At 44.2% G+C, this 20,693-nt stretch overlaps 1 protein-coding gene across 2 annotated transcripts in view; it reads left to right on the top strand.

The window, feature by feature from the left end:
* Nucleotides 1-35: 35 nt before the first annotated feature.
* The window catches only part of LOC139391737 (disintegrin and metalloproteinase domain-containing protein 15-like), a 33,252-nt gene continuing 12,594 nt past the window's right edge, over nt 36-20,693 (top strand). The window contains exons 1-19 of one of the 2 annotated variants that reach the window (XM_071139255.1): nt 36-830; nt 2,268-2,371; nt 11,471-11,547; nt 11,787-11,865; nt 12,012-12,088; nt 13,042-13,258; nt 13,400-13,465; nt 13,617-13,688; nt 15,973-16,142; nt 16,289-16,373; nt 16,497-16,645; nt 16,880-17,057; nt 17,620-17,712; nt 18,068-18,263; nt 18,604-18,712; nt 18,893-19,088; nt 19,250-19,327; nt 19,455-19,566; nt 19,758-19,917. In XM_071139255.1, the coding sequence (XP_070995356.1) occupies nt 566-830; nt 2,268-2,371; nt 11,471-11,547; nt 11,787-11,865; nt 12,012-12,088; nt 13,042-13,258; nt 13,400-13,465; nt 13,617-13,688; nt 15,973-16,142; nt 16,289-16,373; nt 16,497-16,645; nt 16,880-17,057; nt 17,620-17,712; nt 18,068-18,263; nt 18,604-18,712; nt 18,893-19,088; nt 19,250-19,327; nt 19,455-19,566; nt 19,758-19,917 (2,483 nt within the window). In that variant the 5' untranslated portion in view covers nt 36-565. The remainder of the gene's footprint in view (nt 831-2,267; nt 2,372-11,470; nt 11,548-11,786; nt 11,866-12,011; nt 12,089-13,041; nt 13,259-13,399; nt 13,466-13,616; nt 13,689-15,972; nt 16,143-16,288; nt 16,374-16,496; nt 16,646-16,879; nt 17,058-17,619; nt 17,713-18,067; nt 18,264-18,603; nt 18,713-18,892; nt 19,089-19,249; nt 19,328-19,454; nt 19,567-19,757; nt 19,918-20,693) is intronic. The other variant, XM_071139245.1, reaches the window with a different exon arrangement.

Here is a 20,693-nt window from a genome sequence, read left to right as displayed (position 1 = left end):
GTAAATAGTTAAAGCACACGAGAAAATCCCGCCCTGTACGGGGGTTGAAATGCGATTACACCATCGCTGTAAACACGCACTCAGTCTTTTGCCCGAATGTCTTGCATGTGCGAAACTGTTTGCCTTTCAGGAATTAAGATATTCTGGATAGCACTTTGGGAGTTTAACAAGATCACAGTGGCTCATCTCCGCTACGGAAGGGACATATGTTGTAGTAGCTCTTGAGTGTGAAGGTAACGGTACTGGAAATATGACCCTGCGATAACTGCGGCCAGAGGCCAGAGACAGCGGGCCGGTCTTGTTTAGAGGTTTATTACAGGACTTTATGGTGTGGGCTAATGGCGCAGGTAAATGAAGCCTCTTGAAATAAAGTTACACGTTCGAATGACTGGCCCATGCAACACTTCTGCTCTGCGCGTGCTTTTGTGGATGCCTATCATGGACTTTCGCTTGACATTTACCCTTGTAGGCAAATTGAGGTAGCCACATAGTTGCCTCCGACAGAACCTGTTGCCTTTCTCCGTTTCTGAATGCCTTGTTTTACATCCTTTAGGTGGATTAATTGATGGACACGAGCCAATGTCACTGCGCAACAATGTTTCTATCTGGAGCTCTGGTAACATTGGTGCTACTCGAGACTGTTACATTTCGCCGGACTCAATCAAATACGTTACTTAGTAGCCGTTTAGGATTACTGAACGAAAACGATTTGCAGGAATATCTGCTGGCGGAAAGTCATTTGAACTCAAATAAAACAGAGATGGAGAATCCACAAGAGAAGCTGTCTCCTTTGAACGCAACAACAGTATCGTCCCACTCCTCACTTACAAGTAGGTATTTGTAGTAACCCTAGTTTAGCCCAGGCAACTTCAAAGGAACTGTCATTAAAATGTAATTTCAGTCCTTGCCTGGGCACTCTCAAATGCATCCAAAATTACCTGACATTTTAGGCATATCCTACAGTCAGTTAAACCTCTCTCGATACTGGAGCCTAGCATGTAACACTGCCAATTACAATTAATATTTATCTGATACCTTTACTTTCTAAACACTTATAATAACATGTTTCTAATGAATTTGGGTGTAAGCCCAACCAGGACTTGGACCCTGGCTCAGTGACTGTCAAACCCAACACCTAGTGAAGAGATTCAGACCTTTTCGCTTAACTTTTAAGTTGTTGGCTTGACAGTCGCAGGGCACATGTTCAAGTACCGTTGGGGCAAATTCTGTAAAATGATGTTGGAGGTGGCTTATGGTAGAGAAATAAACATTAAATTCTCTGGCAACAGCTCTGGTGGACATTCCTGCAGTCAGCATGCCAATTGCACGCTCCCTCAACTTGAGACATCTGTGGCATTCTGTGACAAAACTGCACATTTTAAAGGGACCTTTTATTGTCCCCAGCACAAGGTGTACCTGTGTAATGATCATGCTGTTTTAATCAGCTTCTTGATATCTTGGCAAAGGAGAAATGTTCACTACAAGGATGTTAAGAAACATGTGCACAACATTTGAGAGATGTTTTTTGTGTGTATGGAAAATGTCTGCAATCTTTTATTTAATCTCATGAAAACATTATGCATTTATATTTTTGTTCAGTAGGATATTGTAAAATGAGCATTGGGAGGTGGTCTGCTGCTTTTTAGTCCTCGAGACACCTGCCAGCCAGCCAGTCATCTATAACAAGCCTAATACAGGCTCTGGACAACAGCTGTACTAGGAACGGACAGGGGACACAGAGCCTCTTGTACTGAAGTTAATGCAGCTGTGTCTGTTTTATGTGTGTGTGAAGAAAGGAGTCAGAAGATATGCGGGCTGAGAAAGGGAGAGCATGAGCTATTATAAGCACATCCGGCATCACTGATTGGTTTGTGCAATTATCTTGAATTGTACATGTTTAGATTGTGATGCAGAGTTTTTTTCCTGGCATATTGAAACCATTTAATGAAAATTGTAGATTTCCTACCCTAAGCCTGTATACCACATTAGTTTGTCCTTACTATTAAGGGATATCCATCTGAGATGTGGCTGACTTGATCTTAGAATTAGCATTGCCCCATGAGGAAGGGGGTTCACTGACTACTAGGGCTGGGTAATAGGTTGCCATTAGCTGAGAATTTAGATTTTAGGCTCAATACTAGCACTAACAAAATAGTTTCTCCATCCGCTGATGTTATAGTATCAAAGTTATTTATTCATCTGAATATAGCGCCTCAAGGGACATAAGACAATATTTTCCTATGAATCCCATCTCTCCCTGTCCCCAGGTCCAGAGCACCACCATGGTAGTAGACACGGCAAGCCACTGGAGAGGACCAGGCCCTTTGTGGTAGTGGACGGACACAAGAGAAGTCTGAGTGAGGCCTTGCAGGTGAGACTACAGAAATCAAGAGAATGTATGTGTGAGAGTATCGTTCTACACAGGGCCATTCACATACATACTTTTACTCTGGGTCCTACTTCACTACCTTTGTAGTCCAATTGTGAGGCTCACATTTATTTCTATTCGAAGGTCGTCAGTGTTATGATGTTCTCCTCTCTGGGTGGAGTGAGTGATATGGGGGAATTCTACAAGGTATGATTTCAGACCTCCTGTCAGCTGCACAGGAAGTGTCCGTCCTCTTAAAGTGCCCCAGTCCCCTGCACCTTCTTCAGATCATTTTATTCAGGAAGCTCCCTATAAAATATGTCAAGGCGCCTACTTCCTTCCTCTGTTATATTAGCACAAAAAAGGAAGCCAGACAGCAGACCCCCCACCCTCCTCCTTTCCACATACACATAGAGGAAAGTAGAGAATAAGAGCATGACAGGGCTACATTTTTGCATCATCACTTTTTAAGCCAGCTACTGGATCGGAATGTTAACTTTCAAAAGGTTGAATCCCATTGGCAAAGCAGTCTCCATCAGGCACCCAGGCGTTTGTTTACTGGTTTCAAAACCAACCAGGGCACTGCACTGTCATACAAATAACAGTTGAGTGGGCCTCATTGGCTAAGACTCAGTGGAGAGTCACTCCTAATTCCTACATTATTGTGTGGTTTATCCTCTGAATCACTGCAGTCATTGATGAATGAGTAGCCGTTTCTCACTTGTCATGAGGCTACTGCACCCACAGCCTACTGCTCATACTGACGAACATAACACCAGTGACTCACATACTCACTCAAAGTACACGCAATGTGTAACCATGGTAACCGGGACCTGTTTTTAGATTGTTTGTCAGAAATGAGAGGAAAGGTGGGGGATGGTGCCATATGGGAGGGGTGTGACTATGTGTCTGTGATTCAAACTTTGTCCGTCCACCCTCATCAACACCCACCCATCCCCTGAACAATGTAATTCCTGTAACGTTCTATTTCCCAGTCCAGGGTATTCACGTGATAAAGATCACTCCAACCCGAGCCAAGTGTGACCTTAGAAGTTAGAGCCACCACTTGTGCTCTAAATAACATCAATTAGAAGTATTTAAATTCACCACTCGAAACTGAGTGCAATTAATCACCATGATAATGTGCAACTTAATCACATTAAAAAAGTAGATCTTTATTTGTCTAACAAAGCAAGATTAGCTATAGATAAGATGATCGTAAATGTTCTCTCGAGTCAAAAAGATCTGAGTGTATATTCTTCGCATATCACTACAATGCTATAAATACAGATTATTATTTTAGTTAGTTCAAAAGAACTACGGGTTTCTTTTGATGAAATGCATGTAGCCCCATTAGGATCAGATTGATTATACAGTGGGGAGAACAAGTATTTGATACACTGCCAATTTTTCAGGTTTTCCTACTTACAAAGCATGTAGTGGTCTGTAATTTTGATCATAGGTACACTTCAACTGTGAGAGACGGAATCTAAAACAAAAATCCAGAATGATTTTTAAGTAATTAATTTGCATTTTATTGCATGACATAAGTATTTGATCACCTGCCAACCAGTAAGAATTCTGGCTCACACAGACCTGTTAGTTTTTCTTTAAGAAGCCTTCTTGTTCTCCACTCATTACCTGTATTAACTGCACCTGTTTGAACTCGTTACCTGTATAAAAGACACCTGTCCACACACTCAATCAAACAGACGCCAACCTCTCCACAATGGCCAAGACCGGAAAGCTGTGTAAGGACATCAGGGATACAATTGTAGACCTGCACAAGGCTGGGATGGGCTACAGGACAATAGGCAAGCAGCTTGGTGAGAAGGCAACAACTGTTGGCGCAATTATTAGAAAATGGAAGAAGTTCAAGATGACGGTCAATCACCCTCGGTCTGGGGCTCCATGCAAGATCTCACCTCGTGGGGCATCAATGACCATGAGGAAGGTGAGGGATCAGCCCAGAACTACACGGCAGGACCTGGTCAATGACCTGAAGAGAGCTGGGACCACAGTCTCAAAGAAAACCATTAGTAACACACTACGCCGTCATGGATTAAAATCCTGCAGCGCACGCAAGGTCCCCCTGCTCAAGCCAGCGCATGTCCAGGCCCGTCTGAAGTTTGCCAATGACCATCTGGATGATTCAGAGGAGGAATGGGAGAAGGTCATGTGGTCTGATGAGACAAAAATAGAGCTTTTTGGTCTAAACTACACTCACCGTGTTTGGAGGAAGAAGAAGAAGGATGAGTACAACCCCAAGAACACCATCCCAACCGTGAAGCATAGAGGTGGAAACATCATTCTTTGGGGATGCTTTTCTGCAAAGGGGACAGGACAACTGTACCGTATTGAGGGGAGGATGGATGGGGCCATGTATTGCGAGGTCTTGGCCCACAACCTCCTTCCCTCAGTAAGAGCATTGAAGATGGGTCGTGGCTGGGTCTTCCAGCATGACAATGACCCGAAACACACAGCCAGGGCAACTAAGGACTGGCTCCGTAAGAAGCATCTCAAGGTCCTGGAGTGGCCTAGCCAGTCTCCAGACCTGAACCAAATAGAAAATCTTTGGAGGGAGCTGAAAGTCCGTATTGCCCAGCGACAGCCCCAAAACCTGAAGGCTCTGGAGAAGGTCTGTATGGAGGAGTGGGCCAAAATCCCTGCTGCAGTGTGTGCAAACCTGGTCAAGAACTACAGGAAACGTATGATCTCTGTAATTGCAAACAAAGGTTTCTGTACCAAATATTAAGTTCTGCTTTTCTGATGTATCAAATACTTATGTCATGCAATAAAATGCAAATTAATTACTTAAAAATCATACAATGTGATTTTCTGGATTTCTGTTTTAGAGTCCGTCTCTCACAGTTGAAGTGTACCTATGATAAAAATTACAGACCTCTACATGCTTTGTACGTAGGAAACACTGCCGATTATGCAGGTCATCAAATACTTGTTCTTCCCACTGTATGTGTGAGATATTAAAGAAAACATGCCAGTCACCACAGTGTTAGTTTCATTTCTTATGGTGGAGAAGGCGACTTGTGTCCTCTTGGGAGAGGCACTTGACTTGGCCTGAATAGCTTCTGTCAATGTTGAACAATGACTAGATCTACTTTGTCAGACAAACTTTCAGACAGTTGCCACATTGATGTTGGAAATAAATGTTTTAGAAGAAAATACAGACATGTATGACATGTTATCAGTTTGCAGGTAACGCTTTTTTGTTGAGTTGTTCTGCTGCTCAGTGCTCACCTCTCTGGTGCCTGCTATTATTAGCCTCCACACCAACTTGTTTATGAATGGACTTGTGACACACACACACACACACACACACACACAGAGAGCTCTGATGTGTAAGGCGTGCAGCAGGGGCTTCACCTTAATACAGCTTAAGAAGGGGATCTCAGCTAATTCAGAGCCTGATCGCTCTGTGTTGACAGTAAGCATTTCTGCCACCCCAACCCTTTATCCTACCATTAAGACAGCCGAGTGTGTGAGGGGGGGGCATTATTGTCTTATACCCAAGCATGGTAAGACTGATTCTTTACGTGAGGGGAGGAGGGGGGCTCTTATCTACTTAAGATAGTGTCTGTAGGGAAAGTGTGGTGGATTGAGCCGTTTAAAGAATGGTCTTGAGTTAATCTACAAGACCCTGCTGGGTAAAGTCCCCCCTTATCTCAGCTCGCTGGTCACCATAGCAGCATCCACCTGTAGCACGCGCTCCAGCAGGTATATCTCTCTGGCCACCCCCAAAACCAATTCTTTCTTTGGCCGCCTCTCCTTCCAGTTCTCTGCTGCTAATGACTGGAACGAACTACAAAAATCTCAAACTGGAAACACTTATCTCCCTCACTAGCTTTAAGCACCAGCTGTCAGAACAGCTCACAGATTACTGCACCTGTACATAGCCCATCTATAATTTAGCCCAAACAACTACCTCTTTCCCTACTGTATTTATTTTATTTATTTATTTTACTCCTTTGCACCCCATTATTTTTATTTCTACTTTGCACATTCTTCCACTGCAAATCTACCATTCCAGTGTTTTACTTGCTATATTGTATTTACTTTGCCACCATGGCCTTTTTTTGTTGCCTTTACCTCCCTTATCTCACCTCATTTGCTCACATCGTATATAGAGTTGTTTCTACTGTATTATTGACTGTATGTTTGTTTTACTCCATGTGTAACTCTGTTGTTGTATGTGTCGAGCTGCTTTGCTTTATCTTGGCCAGGTCACAATTGTAAATGAGAACTTGTTCTCAACTTGCCTACCTGGTTAAATAAAGGTGAAATAAAAATAAATAAAATCCCCAACCAGGGGTCCTGTTTATATAACCAGATCATTAATTATACCCCAAAAGTCATTCAAATCACTGAGTACTTCTCTGAGCCCAAGTGAAGGTAATGCCAGTAGGTAGGCTTTTCCTATTGGTGAGGTTAGTTCTGGATATCCATGCACAGTGGTAAAGAAAACAGTCAGAGGCACACATGAGTTCCAGTGAAATGGTTTTCACTCTTGCCTTCATACCACAATCTGTTGAACATCTATAAACAGGAAGTGTTCACTCTTTGGTCCATCAATATGAATCAGTCAAGTGCTAGGGAAGATGAGCAGAGCCAGCAAACACCACTTTCCCTTTGGGACTGGAGTTGTCCATTGTACATGAATTCACTTGGCTGTTATTGTAATGCAAAGGGGTACACAAGTCATGAACTAACCCAGAGATTTCCCCCAGATAGTGGACGTGCACACTCCATTCACATGTCTAGACTTGATCCATAAACAGGATCCAGGGCTGCTAAATAACAGACTAAATAACAGAGAAGCACTACAAGGACTGAGGAAGACAGACATCCCAGGAGCTGACTGATTGTATTTGCCTCCCTTGCACTCTTCAGTTGAGCTGAAAGAGCTGGAGAGGAATCACGACTTGCCCTGTCCCTCCCTCTCTCCCTTCCTCCGTTACACCCCCTCCGCCCATGTTCCCCTCTCCTCCTCCCTGGTTTATTTCTTCTGCTGTGGGTCACAAGCAGCTCTGGGTCTGAATGGACCCCACCCAGCATTCATGTGGCTGTGAGCTCATCTTGTTACTAGCAGGAGATCGGCCTGGGACATTTACCTCACTGAGGGAGAGAAGGAGAGGGGGGAAATAAGAGGAGGAGAGGGTGAAGTTAGAGAGAGTGGGGGAAGGAGAGGTAATGGCAGCAGAGATGGAGTGGACATGGTTGTCGATAAGAGAGTGACAGAGGTGTAAGAAGCCAGTGAGAGTGAACCGAGAGACCTGTAGCGAGTGTGACGTAAGGGTTCAGCAGGGGGGAGAGAATAGAAGGTAGAGACGAGGAGAGAATGTAAGATAAATTGTAATGCTCAAATGAGAGGGTGAGAAAGGTAGAAGTGAGGCAACGACAAACAAAGTGTGGAGAGGGTGGGTGTTTCATGGCTGAGCTACAGATATTTGGGTGTGATCCTCCACTAGAGCCCTGAACAGATGTAGCTCTGCTGTTCTCTGGAAGGAGCCCTGTTTCTACTCTGACCTCTCACCCCAAAACCACAATCCAAGGCAGCTTGCCAAAAGCTGCAGATGTTTGAGTGTGTACATGTACTGTATGTCTTCCCATCTCATTCTCTCCCTTATTCTTTCTTCTCTTTGGTTGCATAACTGACATTTTACTGTAGTTTGTTTTTTGCCTTGTAGTTTTTAGCCAGATCTCCACCATTGTGCCTGGAGTCTTTGTTGGTTACCCATTGGACTCTTGCCCTGGCAGTACAACAACACAGACCCACCCAACATAAGTCAGTCACACTCTCCTTACATACTGTGGTGAATGACCTCACCAAAGCACTCTGATTATGATAAAGACTCTAGAAACTAGAAATTGACCAGAGTTGTGTTTTCATTCAAATGTATTGGAAATCCCCCTTAATTATTAGCATCTACAGTGCCTTGCGAAAGTATTCGGCCTCCTTGAACTTTGCGACCTTTTGCCACATTTCAGGCTTCAAACATAAAGATATAAAACTGTATTTTTTTGTGAAGAATCAACAACAAGTGGGACACAATCATGAAGTGGAACGACATTTATTGGATATTTCAAACTTTTTTAACAAATCAAAAACTGAAAAATTGGACGTGCGAAATTATTCAGCCCCTTTACTTTCAGTGCAGCAAACTCTCTCCAGAAGTTCAGTGAGGATCTCTGAATGATCCAATGTTGACCTAAATAACTAATGATGATAAATACAATCCACCTGTGTGTAATCAAGTCTCCGTATAAATGCACCTGCACTGTGATAGTCTCAGAGGTCTGTTAAAAGCGCAGAGAGCATCATGAAGAACAAGGAACACACCAGGCAGGTCCGAGATACTGTTGTGAAGAAGTTTAAAGCCGGATTTGGATACAAAAAGATTTCCCAAGTATCAGACCACTGCAAATCTACCAAGACCTGGCCGTCCCTCTAAACTTTCAGCTCATACAAGGAGAAGACTGATCAGAGATGCAGCCAAGAGGCCCATGATCACTCTGGATGAACTGCAGAGATCTACAGCTGAGGTGGGAGACTCTGTCCATAGGACAACAATCAGTCATATATTGCACAAATCTGGCCTTTATGGAAGAGTGGCAAGAAGAAAGCCATTTCTTAAAGATATCCATAAAAAGTGTTGTTTAAAGTTTGCCACAAGCCACCTGGGAGACACACCAAACATGTGGAAGAAGGTGCTCTGGTCAGATGAAACCAAAATTGAACTTTTTGGCAACAATGCAAAACGTTATGTTTGGGGTAAAAGCAACACAGCTCATCACCCTGAACACACCATCCCCACTGTCAAACATGGTGGTGGCAGCATCATGGTTTGGGCCTGCTTTTCTTCAGCAGGGACAGGGAAGATTGATGGGAAGATGGATGGAGCCAAATACAGGACCATTCTGGAAGAAAACCTGATGGAGTCTGCAAAAGACCTGAGACTGGGACGGAGATTTGTCTTCCAACAAGACAATGATCCAAAACATAAAGCAAAATCTACAATGGAATGGTTCAAAAATAAACATATCCAGGTGTTAGAATGGCCAAGTCAAAGTCCAGACCTGAATCCAATCGAGAATCTGTGGAAAGAACTGAAAACTGCTGTTCACAAATGCTCTCCATCCAACCTCACTGAGCTCAAGCTGTTTTGCAAGGAGGAATGGGAAAAAATGTCAGTCTCTCAATGTGCAAAACTGATAGACATACCCCAAGCGACTTACAGCTGTAATCGCAGCAAAAGGTGGCGCTACAAAGTATTAACTTAAGGGAGCTGAATAATTTTGCACGCCCAATTTTTCAGTTTTTGATTAGTTAAAAAAGTTTGAAATATCCAATAAATGTCGTTCCACTTCATGATTGTGTCCCACTTGTTGTTGATTCTTCACAAAAAAATACAGTTTTATATCTTTATGGTTGAAGCCTGAAATGTGGCAAAAGGTCGCAAAGTTCAAGGGGGCCGAATACTTTCGCAAGGCACTGTACTTCTGGAATTCCTCTTGGATTATGATATTCTTGGATGTGCAACCAGTTATATTTTGTACATATCCAATGACTGGGTTCCAGTGTGAATAGTTATGTTAATACTAATAGCCTCTTGGAGCCTATGGTGAAGGGACACAGTTGTGTCATATGAACCATGATGATGTTACAATATTTCTGGGACTGTGGACAGTAGAATACTTCTGAGTGAATTGGGTGTAAGTTGTTGTTGGATTTAGGTACCCGGCAATTACATTATCCAGCATGATTTCGCCGGTCCACAGAGGAGGTAGACTTTTTGGTTCCTCATAGTCACTAACCGCTACTTGGAACTGAACAGACCTCTCTGGCATATTGTCACCACCCATTTCCTTTCTGCCAGTACTCCTAGTTCTAGTCCCATTTCCAAGCCTCTGCCAATTCCTGTCAGTTAGCTGGAGAGGAGAAAGCAGCACTCTGCGGTGGGGAAGGAGGGAAGCACCAACAGGAAGGGTTTCACTTACTCACTGTCTTCAAAGGTGGAGCCGCTAAACGCGCTAGAAAGTGACTGATTGGCAGGAAGAGAGACAGTGTTGAGGGGAGACAGGTTAGTTCCCGCTGGGGGGAATGACTATAATGAGATGGAAGTGCAGGGGAAATGGACATGAAAAGAGGGATAGGACGTAATTTATCCACTGCCCCGCTGCCTCTGCGTTTGGTGAGAGAAATGTGCAGCAGGTAAAGGAAGTCTATTTATAGCCTGGTCCTTAGTGCCTATGAGGGGTAACCCTGGCTGACAGTCTGATTCAGCCCATTTGGGCTCTAGTATTGTGCTTAGGTTCCAGTGCCTACCAAGGACTGGGTGCTGCACGCATTTAGAGACTGGGTCTATTTTAGAGAGCATGCAGGTGTAAGTGTTGACAGGTAGTGCTCAGGGGTGGCTGCAGCCATAGACAAAGTATAACTTTAATCGCACCATCTCATTTCATGTCTGCTGACTGGTTTGATGGGATGAGTATTGATTGGCTGAAGGGATTCAAAGTATATAGTATTATCCAATCTGAGCATTGTGTAATAATGGAACTTTAGTGCAGAGAAAGGACAAGAGCTTCATAGCTGTACTACTACATCTGAAATGTTGTCCATCAGCCTCTAAAGGATATAGGTCATTGTGTACATAACCTGTTCTTTATGAACTATGCAGGACTTCCTAAGCCTGAATCCTTTAACCTTCGCAGGGTTAATAAGAAAGACCACATGGTGGTACTGGATATTACTGCTGTTTCACTAAGGAGATTGTCCCTTTGCCTCGTTTGCCACTTCAAGCTGCTCTTGGCTGCATTCGCTCATTAAGACACCCATCACATGCTAATCATGAATACACCATGTTGAAACATTGAGCGATTACAATAACAACAGCAAACAGTCATTTTTGTTGGACGACGAGTTAATTTGGCCACACAAAGTCCTTGTTCACCTTTAGCACAACAGTTGTTAGGGGGAAATGTCCAACCGGTTTTCGCAATACAGTTAGTTAAATTATCCACTGACTTATGAGGATAAAAATCACAGTACACATTACCAGGTGTATGTTTCTTTTCCTTTCACAGAACGGTCACCCAGACAAGCTACAGTGTGGTCTTAAATTTGGAGGCAGCATCTATCTTTTGGACCTGGAGAAAAACCAGTAAGCTCACTAACATAATATACTCCCTTTTGAAATATCAGAAAATGACATGTATTTTAATATTAGGCCTTAGCTACTTGAATGGGGAGATGTGATGCTGAAATGCCCCAACCTTTGCCATTGTTGAGTTAAGACTTCATAGTTTCATAAAGGGGTTTATCATTAGCAATAAAAAAAAATCGGACTTCAGACAAATCTTCAGAGGAAGTAGTAACAGTAACCCTGTCCTCTCCCTACAGTGATCTCCTGCCCAAGCCCCCCAATGTCTTCTACTACCTCCCTAATGGCACTGGGGTTTCTTTAGAGGAGAGCACAGTGGTAAGTAATGTGTTGTAAATGTTCTGATTTGTTCTAGGTAGAATTGTTATAGGGATAGTTAACGGTAAGTTAGTTCATATGAGCGTGGATAATAATGTCGTCCTTATATTATGTTGACTCCTCTCTCCCTGGTTGTTATCTCCTAGACTCACTGCTACTACCACGGCTCAGTGAGGGGCTTCCCACAGTCCAGGGTGGCTCTCAGTACCTGCTCTGGACTCAGGTAATAATATCAACTCTCTGTCAAAACTACAGGATGGTATGTGGCCTGTCAAAATTAGGATCATTTCCCCTCTGTCACTACCCAAAGGAATCTACAATTTCACGGAACTTCACAAGCAAGGCAACAGCATGCGAACAATGTTCCCTGTAGATGTACCCAGTCAACATTCTTGATTTGAGAATGGTGCCCATGGAAGTGAGATCATACAAATTCATACTGTGTAATCATGCCTTTTAGGCTCTATTTCTTAATGGAAAACCTAACAGCTCAATAAGTTTACCCGCATGACCTTATGACCTTAAGCATATGCATTTCCTTCTGTTATGTAATGGTTAATGCATTTAAAACCAGTAAAGTGATCTAAACAGGGGTCAGCCTTATCCCCCAATCACCCACCTCAGTTAAACCCTTTGTGGTGCACTATATGGTAAACCTATTATTATAAAGGGGAAGTCTTTTACTAAGGGCACTTTCACTTCACCTGCAGTACGGACAACGTCATGGTTATGTGAGCGTCACGGTTATGTGAGTGGGGCGGAGTGATCGACTGTGAGGTGGCTTTAATCCAATCCAGATTAATCTGAAAGAACTCTGACCTCCTCAAGCATACTAATCACCCGATTTGAGAGAGCGACCGTTTTAATCTGGGGTCCCTTCCGCTGGCTTGGATACTTTAGGGATATCCAAATGAACTTGGCGGAAATCCATGGAAAATCCTCTTGACCTTTATTTAGAGTTGGAGTTATTTAGAGCTCTTTACTGCGTGGGCAGACCATGTGGCCATATACTCGGTTTAGGGTCATGTTTATGTAGCGAACGTAATCCGGTTGCTAGCAGAGCCTTGCACAATGTCCTCACCTGAAGTAACTGTATTTACTTTGAACTTGGATGGCATTTTTTGTCCCTGTTGACTCCCTGTTGAGTGAGTCCCTGTTTATTCCCCTCTCTCTCAGGGGCGTGGTGGCCATCAACTCCACCCTGAGCTTTGAGCTGCAGCCTGAGGAAGAACATGAGGACGAGGAGGGGGCAGAGGAGAGTGGAGGGGAGGAGGAGGAGGGGATGCACCTGCTCTACTCCACCAGACCTCTGGAGAGGGGTAGTGTTGGGGGCTGTGGGGTGTCCCATACACCTGTACCTCCCATCCACATCCCACCACAAGTCCCACACAGGGTGAGAGGGGCTGGAAGCACAATCAAATGTTTGTTTATCCTGGGATTAGAACTACTGACGTTTTTGCCACTGCTGGAAATTGTCGACAACGTAGTGCACATTGGCCCGAATGTCTTTTGTTTACACTTTGCTTTTTTGCAGAGTAAGAGGGATATTCTCTCAGAGACCAAGTACATAGAGCTTGTGCTTGTAGCTGATCACAAAGAGGTAATGTATGATAAGGCCAATGTACGACAATGCCCCCTAGTGTAAGCGAGGCACTGACATAGCTGCACTTTGAAGAGACCCCAGTACATTTAGACCAATCACATCATGTTCTGACTCTATTGTCCTAACCAATAACTGTTATTTTTTACAGTACCGTAACTATCAGAAAATCAACAAGACTATCATCTATCGAATGCTGGATGTGGCCAACCAAGTAGACTGGGTATGTAACCTAATATTAAAGTTGTCTCCTTTTCACCTCATTTAACACCTGATTTACTTGACAAGAGCCTCATCTTAGTAAGTGGTCCAGGTAAGTCGTGACATGGCACAAGTGGTGGGGTAGGCCTTTCCTCTTCCATCGTCTCCTGCTCCTCTATTGTTCCTCAAGCAAGCAGGAGGCAGACGATATTGCGTATTCCCAACAGACTAACTCCTTGAATGCCCTACTCCTTGAAGTTTGCAGGTGTCTAATAAACATTATTTTGCGAAAAACAAATGTTTTCACCCTTTAGTGTGTGTACTTTACTGTATTTATACTTGGGATATCACTTTTCAAAAGTCAAATTAAATTGCTGGAGGATGTCTTACACACAGTTTATTAGGTACAGCATACCGTTCATGAAAATGGTTCGCTCCTACAGACAGTGTGTCATGTGGCTGTGGCTTGTTGTATAAAGCAGGCAGACTGGCATCAAGGCATTCAGTTACTGTTTGGTTGAATGTTAGAAGGGGCAAAAGGAGCGAACTAAGCAACCTTGAGCGTGGTGTGATCGTCGGTGCCAGGCGCGTTGGATCCAGTATCTCAAACGGCTGGCCTCCTGGGCTTTTCACCCACGACAGTGTGTAGGTTTTACAGAGAATGGTGCCACAGACAAAAAACATCCAGTCAGCGGCAGTCCTGTGGGTGAAAACAGCTTGATGAAAACAGCTCTAGTACCTGTTGGTACTAGGGGGCAGTATTTTCATTTTGAGAAAAAAAAACGTTCCCGTTTTAAACGGGATATTTTGTCGGGAAAAGATGCTAGAATATGCATATAATTGACAGCTTTCGATAGAAAACACTCTAACGTTTCCAAAACTGTAAAGATATTGTCTGTGAGTATAACAGAACTGATGTTGCAGGCGAAAGCCTGAGAAAAATCCAATCCGGAAGTGCCCCAGGTTTTGAAAGCGCTGCGTTCCAATGACTCCCTATTTGGCTGTGAATGTACCACCAACGAGCTTACGCTTTCTACGTATTCCCCAAGGTGTCTACAGCATTGTGACGTAGTTTTACGCATTTCTGTTGAAGAATAGCCGCAGGCGGCCACATTGCGTAAGTGGTCACATAGTGGCTCCGAGAGAGATTCTCGCGTAAAATACAGAGGTAGCCATTACTCCAATCGGTCCTAGAGAAAAACGAATTGTCCCGACGGATATATTATCGAATAGATATTAGAAAAACACCTTGAGGAATTATTCTAAACAACGTTTGCCATGTTTCTGTCGATATTATGGAGCTAATTTGGAATATTTTTCGGCATTGTGGTGACCGCAATTTCAGGGCGATTTCTCAGCCAAACGTGAAGAACAAACGGAGCTGTTTTGCCTACAAAAATAATATTTTGGGAAAAAAGGAACTTTGGCTATCTACCTGGGAGTCTTGTGAGTGAAAACATCCGAAGTATATCAAAGGTAAACAATTTAATTTGATTGCTTTTCTGATTTCTGTGATAAGGTTGCCTGCTGCTAGCAAGGCACAATGCTATGCTAGGCTATGATAAACTTACACAAATGCTTGTCTAGCGTTGGCTGTAAAGCCTACTTTGAAAATCTGAGATGACAGGGTGATTAACAAAAGGCTAAGCTGTGTTCCAATATATTGGTGATTTTCATGAATAGGAATATTTTCTCGGAAGATTTATGTCCGTTGCGTTATGCTAATTCGTGTCAGGCGATGATTACGCTCCCGGATCCGGGTTTGAGAATGACAAGAATTGTGCAGGCAAACAGGCAGGCCACAAACAGGCATATAATGGAGCAGGACGCCATCTCACACACAACTCGTCAATCCTTGTCACGGATGTGCTATTGCAGCAGACAACAACAACTCCTATCAGCTAAAAGCAAGAAGAAGCGGCTCCAGTGGGCACGCTATCACCAACACTGGACAATTGAGGAGTGGAAAAACATTGCCGGGTCCAACTTAACCTGGTTCCTGTTGCGTCATGCTGATGGCAGAGTCAGTATTTGGCATAGGCAGCATGAATCCATGGCACCGTCCTGTCTGGTGTCAACGGTATAGGCTAGTGGTTTAATGGTGTGGGGAATGTTTTCCTGGCACACATTAGGTCCCTTGATGCAAATTGAGCAACGTTTCCATGCCCCAAATAATTCAAGCTGTTCTAGAGCCAAAGGGGGATCCGACCCGGTACTAGATGGGTGTACCTAATAAACTATCCACTGTATATTTGTATTAGATTTTCATTGGTTTGTCATGGTGGTCCTCATCTACCCCTCTTTAGTTCTACCGGCCGCTGAGTGTGCGTGTGGCTCTAACTGGGGTGGAGATCTGGAGTGACCAGGATAAGATCCAGGTTGACAAGAGTCCCTCAGACACTCTCAACCGCTTCCTGGAGTGGCGCACCAGAGAGCTGCTGCCACGCCTGCGCCACGACAATGCTCAGCTCATTATGTGAGTAGTCAAATGGACTTGGTTGAAGTTAATCGGTGCCTTTCTCACACCTGTACATTATGGAAGCAGATTCATCCCAAATACATGTAGATGGCCTCTTTGTGAAAATAGACTAACTATAACTGTATGTGTTTGATCTGTTCCAGGGGGGGCTCATTTGATGGAACTACAGTGGGAATGGCATCTCAGTCTTCCATGTGCTCCAAGGACCGGTCAGGAGGGGTCAATGTGGTGAGTTAGTTAGCTTCAGTTAGATTTATCAGTGGAGTACAGGGGTATCTGCCCCACAATGACAGTATAAGTCTGGTGGTAGACTGACTCTGTGTGTGTCTCTCTCTCCCTCTCCGTGGGTAGGATCACCTGGTCAGTGTACTGGGGGTGGCGTCCACCATTGCCCACGAGCTCGGGCACAATCTGGGCATGAATCACGACACGGCCGACCGGCGCTGCCAGTGTCAGAATGAACCACGCCTGGGAGGCTGCATCATGGAGCCATCTACTGGGTGAGGGTCTAGCGGGCTATGGTGGGCTAGGTTTGACGTGCATTACAGAAGCACCAGGCCATGCAATGTCGATGATACAAAACAGAGGGTCAGTTATGTGCAGCTGTGATCCTCACTTGCCTGATCCTCACTTGCCTTTTATTATGTTCATTTTTAGGCACTTCATTTTAATGCACTTGTAAGAAGCTCTGGATAAGAGCATCTTGTCTTGTTCTCTTTGCCCCTCTCTTCCAGTTTCATGCCAGGCCAGCTGTTCAGCAGCTGCAGTGCCAGAGACCTGTCCCTCAGCCTGCTCCATGGTGGGGGGATGTGCCTCTTCAACGTGCCCCAGCCTGAGAAACTGCTGGGGGGGCCACGCTGTGGAAACCTCTACGTGGAGAAGGGAGAGGAGTGTGACTGCGGCCTGCTGGATGTATGTTGGACAGTAAATTTGATATTTTTAGGGAGGACAGCATAACTCACCATAGATGCAGGTTGATGTTTATTTGGATGAATCTTGCCCTGGAAGCAGCACAGAGCGGTTTCCTCTAGATGGGCCAGTCAAAATTGGCTATATCATACAAAATTAATGAAAAAAAATGTGCTTTTTGATCTTAATTTAAGATAAAGGCATAAGGTTAGCAGTGTGGTTAGGGTTAAGGTTTGGTTTAGGTTTAAAATCTGATTTTGTGGCTTTGTGGATGTGCCAGCTACTGACCACCGTTAACAGCTGCCTCCTGGACAAGATTCATCCCAATGACAATTAACAGACTTTATGATTTAGGTCAGGGGTATTCAATTAGGGGGGCCGTGAAAATATATATATCAAATTTCACATTTTATTTTGTTATTTCAATGTTTATGTTACTAACGTATGATGGGGGTCCCAGGGTCGCCAGTTTGCCTGGGAGGGGATCCCTGGGAAAGAAAGGTTGAAGATCCCTAATTTAGGGATTAGGATGAATTATTAAGTGTCTCTGTCTCTGGGTGTCCAGGACTGTAACGATCCCTGCTGCAACGCCACCACCTGTAAACTGGTTCCTGGGGCCCAGTGTTCCTCCGATGGCATCTGTTGTGACAACTGCAGGGTGGGCAAGCCTCTCTGCCTCTGTCTCCTTCACTGGACTCTTACTGACACACACTCACACACTCAACCCCATCACTGAACACACTACTGAACACCTACATTTAAATCAGCTCAGTTCATTAGTCTCATATTTATTATAACTATAATTATATATGTTATGTTCTTGTCTATTACAGTTCTATATTTTGTCATGCATGTTTTATGTGGACACCAGGAAGAGTAGCTGCTGCATGTGCAATAGCTAATAGTGATCCTAATGAACTAAACTATTACATGATCTATCACAAGAAGCTGAACAAATGTCCAAATCATAAACTCCTTTACTGATCTACTGTCTATTTTCTCTGTCTGACCAGCTGCGTTCAGGTGGATGGATGTGTCGGCAGCCCCTGGGGGAGTGTGACCTCCCAGAGCACTGCACTGGTACCTCTCCCTACTGCCCCCCCAATGTGTTCCTGCAGAACGGCGAGCCCTGCGAGGAAGGCTCCTCCTACTGCTACAGCGGTGTCTGCGCCAGCCTCAACACACAGTGCCAGATGTTGTGGGGACCTAGTGAGTTACACTATTGGTCAAATGTTCTGGACCCGATAACCATTGGGAGTGATACCACTGTGGGGAACTAGTGGCTAGTTATTTTGACTTGTTTCAGTACTTTTACCAAGTACTGTGGAACCTCAAGAGATCTGAACCCCAGAGTTCTGGACTGACTGGTCAGCGGAACTGGAACTTTTAAAAGCAACAGAGAACATCATATCAAATCTTCATATGCCATATGTTGCAGAGATGGAGAATTAAGAATGGCTCATAAACTCAGGAGGCAGTGTTGTTCAGACACGTTTACTGTAAAATCTTTGAGACAACTAGGATTGTTTGAACTCCCTTTTCTTTTCAGATTCCACCAGGGCTCCGCCTGTCTGCTTTTCCTCCGTCAACAAACAGGGCAACAAATACGGCAACTGTGGCCAGATGGCCAACGGAACCTACATTCCCTGCCCTAGCAAGTAGGTACCACGTTCATTAAGGAACATCGTAGCAAATGTTTTGCAACAGATTACACATTAGCATATTTTATTGGTAAGTTCCTGTAGTCCTGCCCTGATTCAGTCCTTTTTCTTCCATTTGGTGCCTAATGAACACTTCCATATGTCTGACTGTTGCTCTGACTGTGTCTGACTTTTCAGAGATGTGCATTGTGGGAGGCTCCAGTGCCAGGGAGGCAACGACCGTCCGTTGCTAGGCACCAGCGCTGAGATCCTGACCACCAAAGTAAAATTTAACTACAGCGACTTTGTCTGCCGGGGAACCTACTTCCACCTTGGCGACGACGTCTCCGACCCTGCCATGGTGGCACAGGGCACCGCGTGTGGTCTTGGCAAGGTGGGCATTTCCTCAACTATAGAAATACAATGCAAAATACTTCTGTTTTTGTGGAATGGGTCATTTGACCCTTTGGAATAGGGAGGTTTGCTGTGTTGTTATCTAAGCTTACATGCATATCTAAAATGATGATTGTTATTACTGACCATGTTGTGGTTCAGGCCTGTTGGAACCAGCGGTGTCAGGATGTGTCTTTGTTCGGCGTCGACGAGTGTCAGAGCAAATGCAACGGACACGGGGTGAGCAAGCCAGCTGCCTGTCTCCCCTTATAGAAGTAATATTGTATAGCTCACAATGGACTGGCCCAAACTGTTGTTGATGTTAAATGAATAATATGGCTCAATATCCTCTCTCTGACATTGCCAGGTGTGCAACAGCAATAAGAACTGCCACTGTGATGTGGGCTGGGCTCCTCCAGACTGTAGGTACACGGGCCATGGAGGCAGTGTGGACAGTGGCCCTGCAAGAGCACCTAGAGGTACCTCACCGTTCCTCTGTTAATGCACAACTTGACTGCACTCATAGATTTACACTCCTTATCTTAATCAAATCCTTGAGAAATTGGGACACCGTATCAATAAAAGTAGGATGAAATAAGTAACATGCACCCAGCTTTAATTCTATGTCTGCCATGATAACCAAGACCTCCAATTTTTTCTGTATCTCCAGGATCTGACCCGGCACGTGTGGCCTTGCTGGTCATCTTCCTCTTCATCCTGCCAGTGGTTCTCCTCTTCCTCGCCCTGCGTTTCCCCCGCTGTCACCGCAACCTGCCCTGCCTGGGCACTACCAGCCTCTTCCACAAGGGCACCGGACGCCAACAGAGCCGGTGAGAGCCCTGATCCAGGGGATACCAGCTGTGTTCACATATTAGTTACAGTGTTTATATAGTATGTATATGTTTGCGCAGTGCAGAAAACCGCTATCAGTATGGACAGAATTTCGGCCATAGTGTTTTTTTAATAGCTATAATGGAATGAAAGGGGCTATAGCCAACTATGTGCAAGTTTGAAACCCTGTGCATGTCTAATTATCTTGCACTTCATCAATAAATGGAGGTCAGAGTTAACTGTGTTTTTCATTACTCATAATTCAGTGGGGTAAGTGTGGCCCATAGTGAGAGTTGGGGCTTGGTGTTTGCTGTGGAACAGGCACTAAAAGGTACTAAATGTTAAGGGTAGAGTAAAGGCATGGAATTAGTTTCTAGCTGCTCAGTTCTGGGCTGTGTATTTACGACGAATCGTTACTGAAGTGCAAAGTTAATGCTTAGTGTTCCATATAACACCCAAGAGTCTCTCTAAATATCCGTGAACGTTGGTCCATATTAAAATAAGTCACTATAATCTAAAGAGAGAGAATTTGATTGATCAGTTTTAGTTCAACATATGTTTTTTGAGTAATCAGCTCAGATACTAGCGATGCACTTTAAGTAGGATGTAACGACCAACTAAATGCTACGAAGGCTTTGGGAAACTCACCCCAGTTTAGTTCCCCATTTCTTCAATGTTTTAGATAAGACTCCTTTAGAGCCGGTTTCGTGGATAGTGATGGTGACCATTCTGTAGAGTCTCAGTTTTATAAGCTTATTTTGAGTGTTACTTCTGT

This window comes from Oncorhynchus clarkii, chromosome 3 (genome assembly GCF_045791955.1).
Source record: "Oncorhynchus clarkii lewisi isolate Uvic-CL-2024 chromosome 3, UVic_Ocla_1.0, whole genome shotgun sequence".
Taxonomy (NCBI): Eukaryota; Metazoa; Chordata; class Actinopteri; order Salmoniformes; family Salmonidae; genus Oncorhynchus; species Oncorhynchus clarkii.
This window is presented reverse-complemented; position numbering and strand designations above follow the sequence as displayed.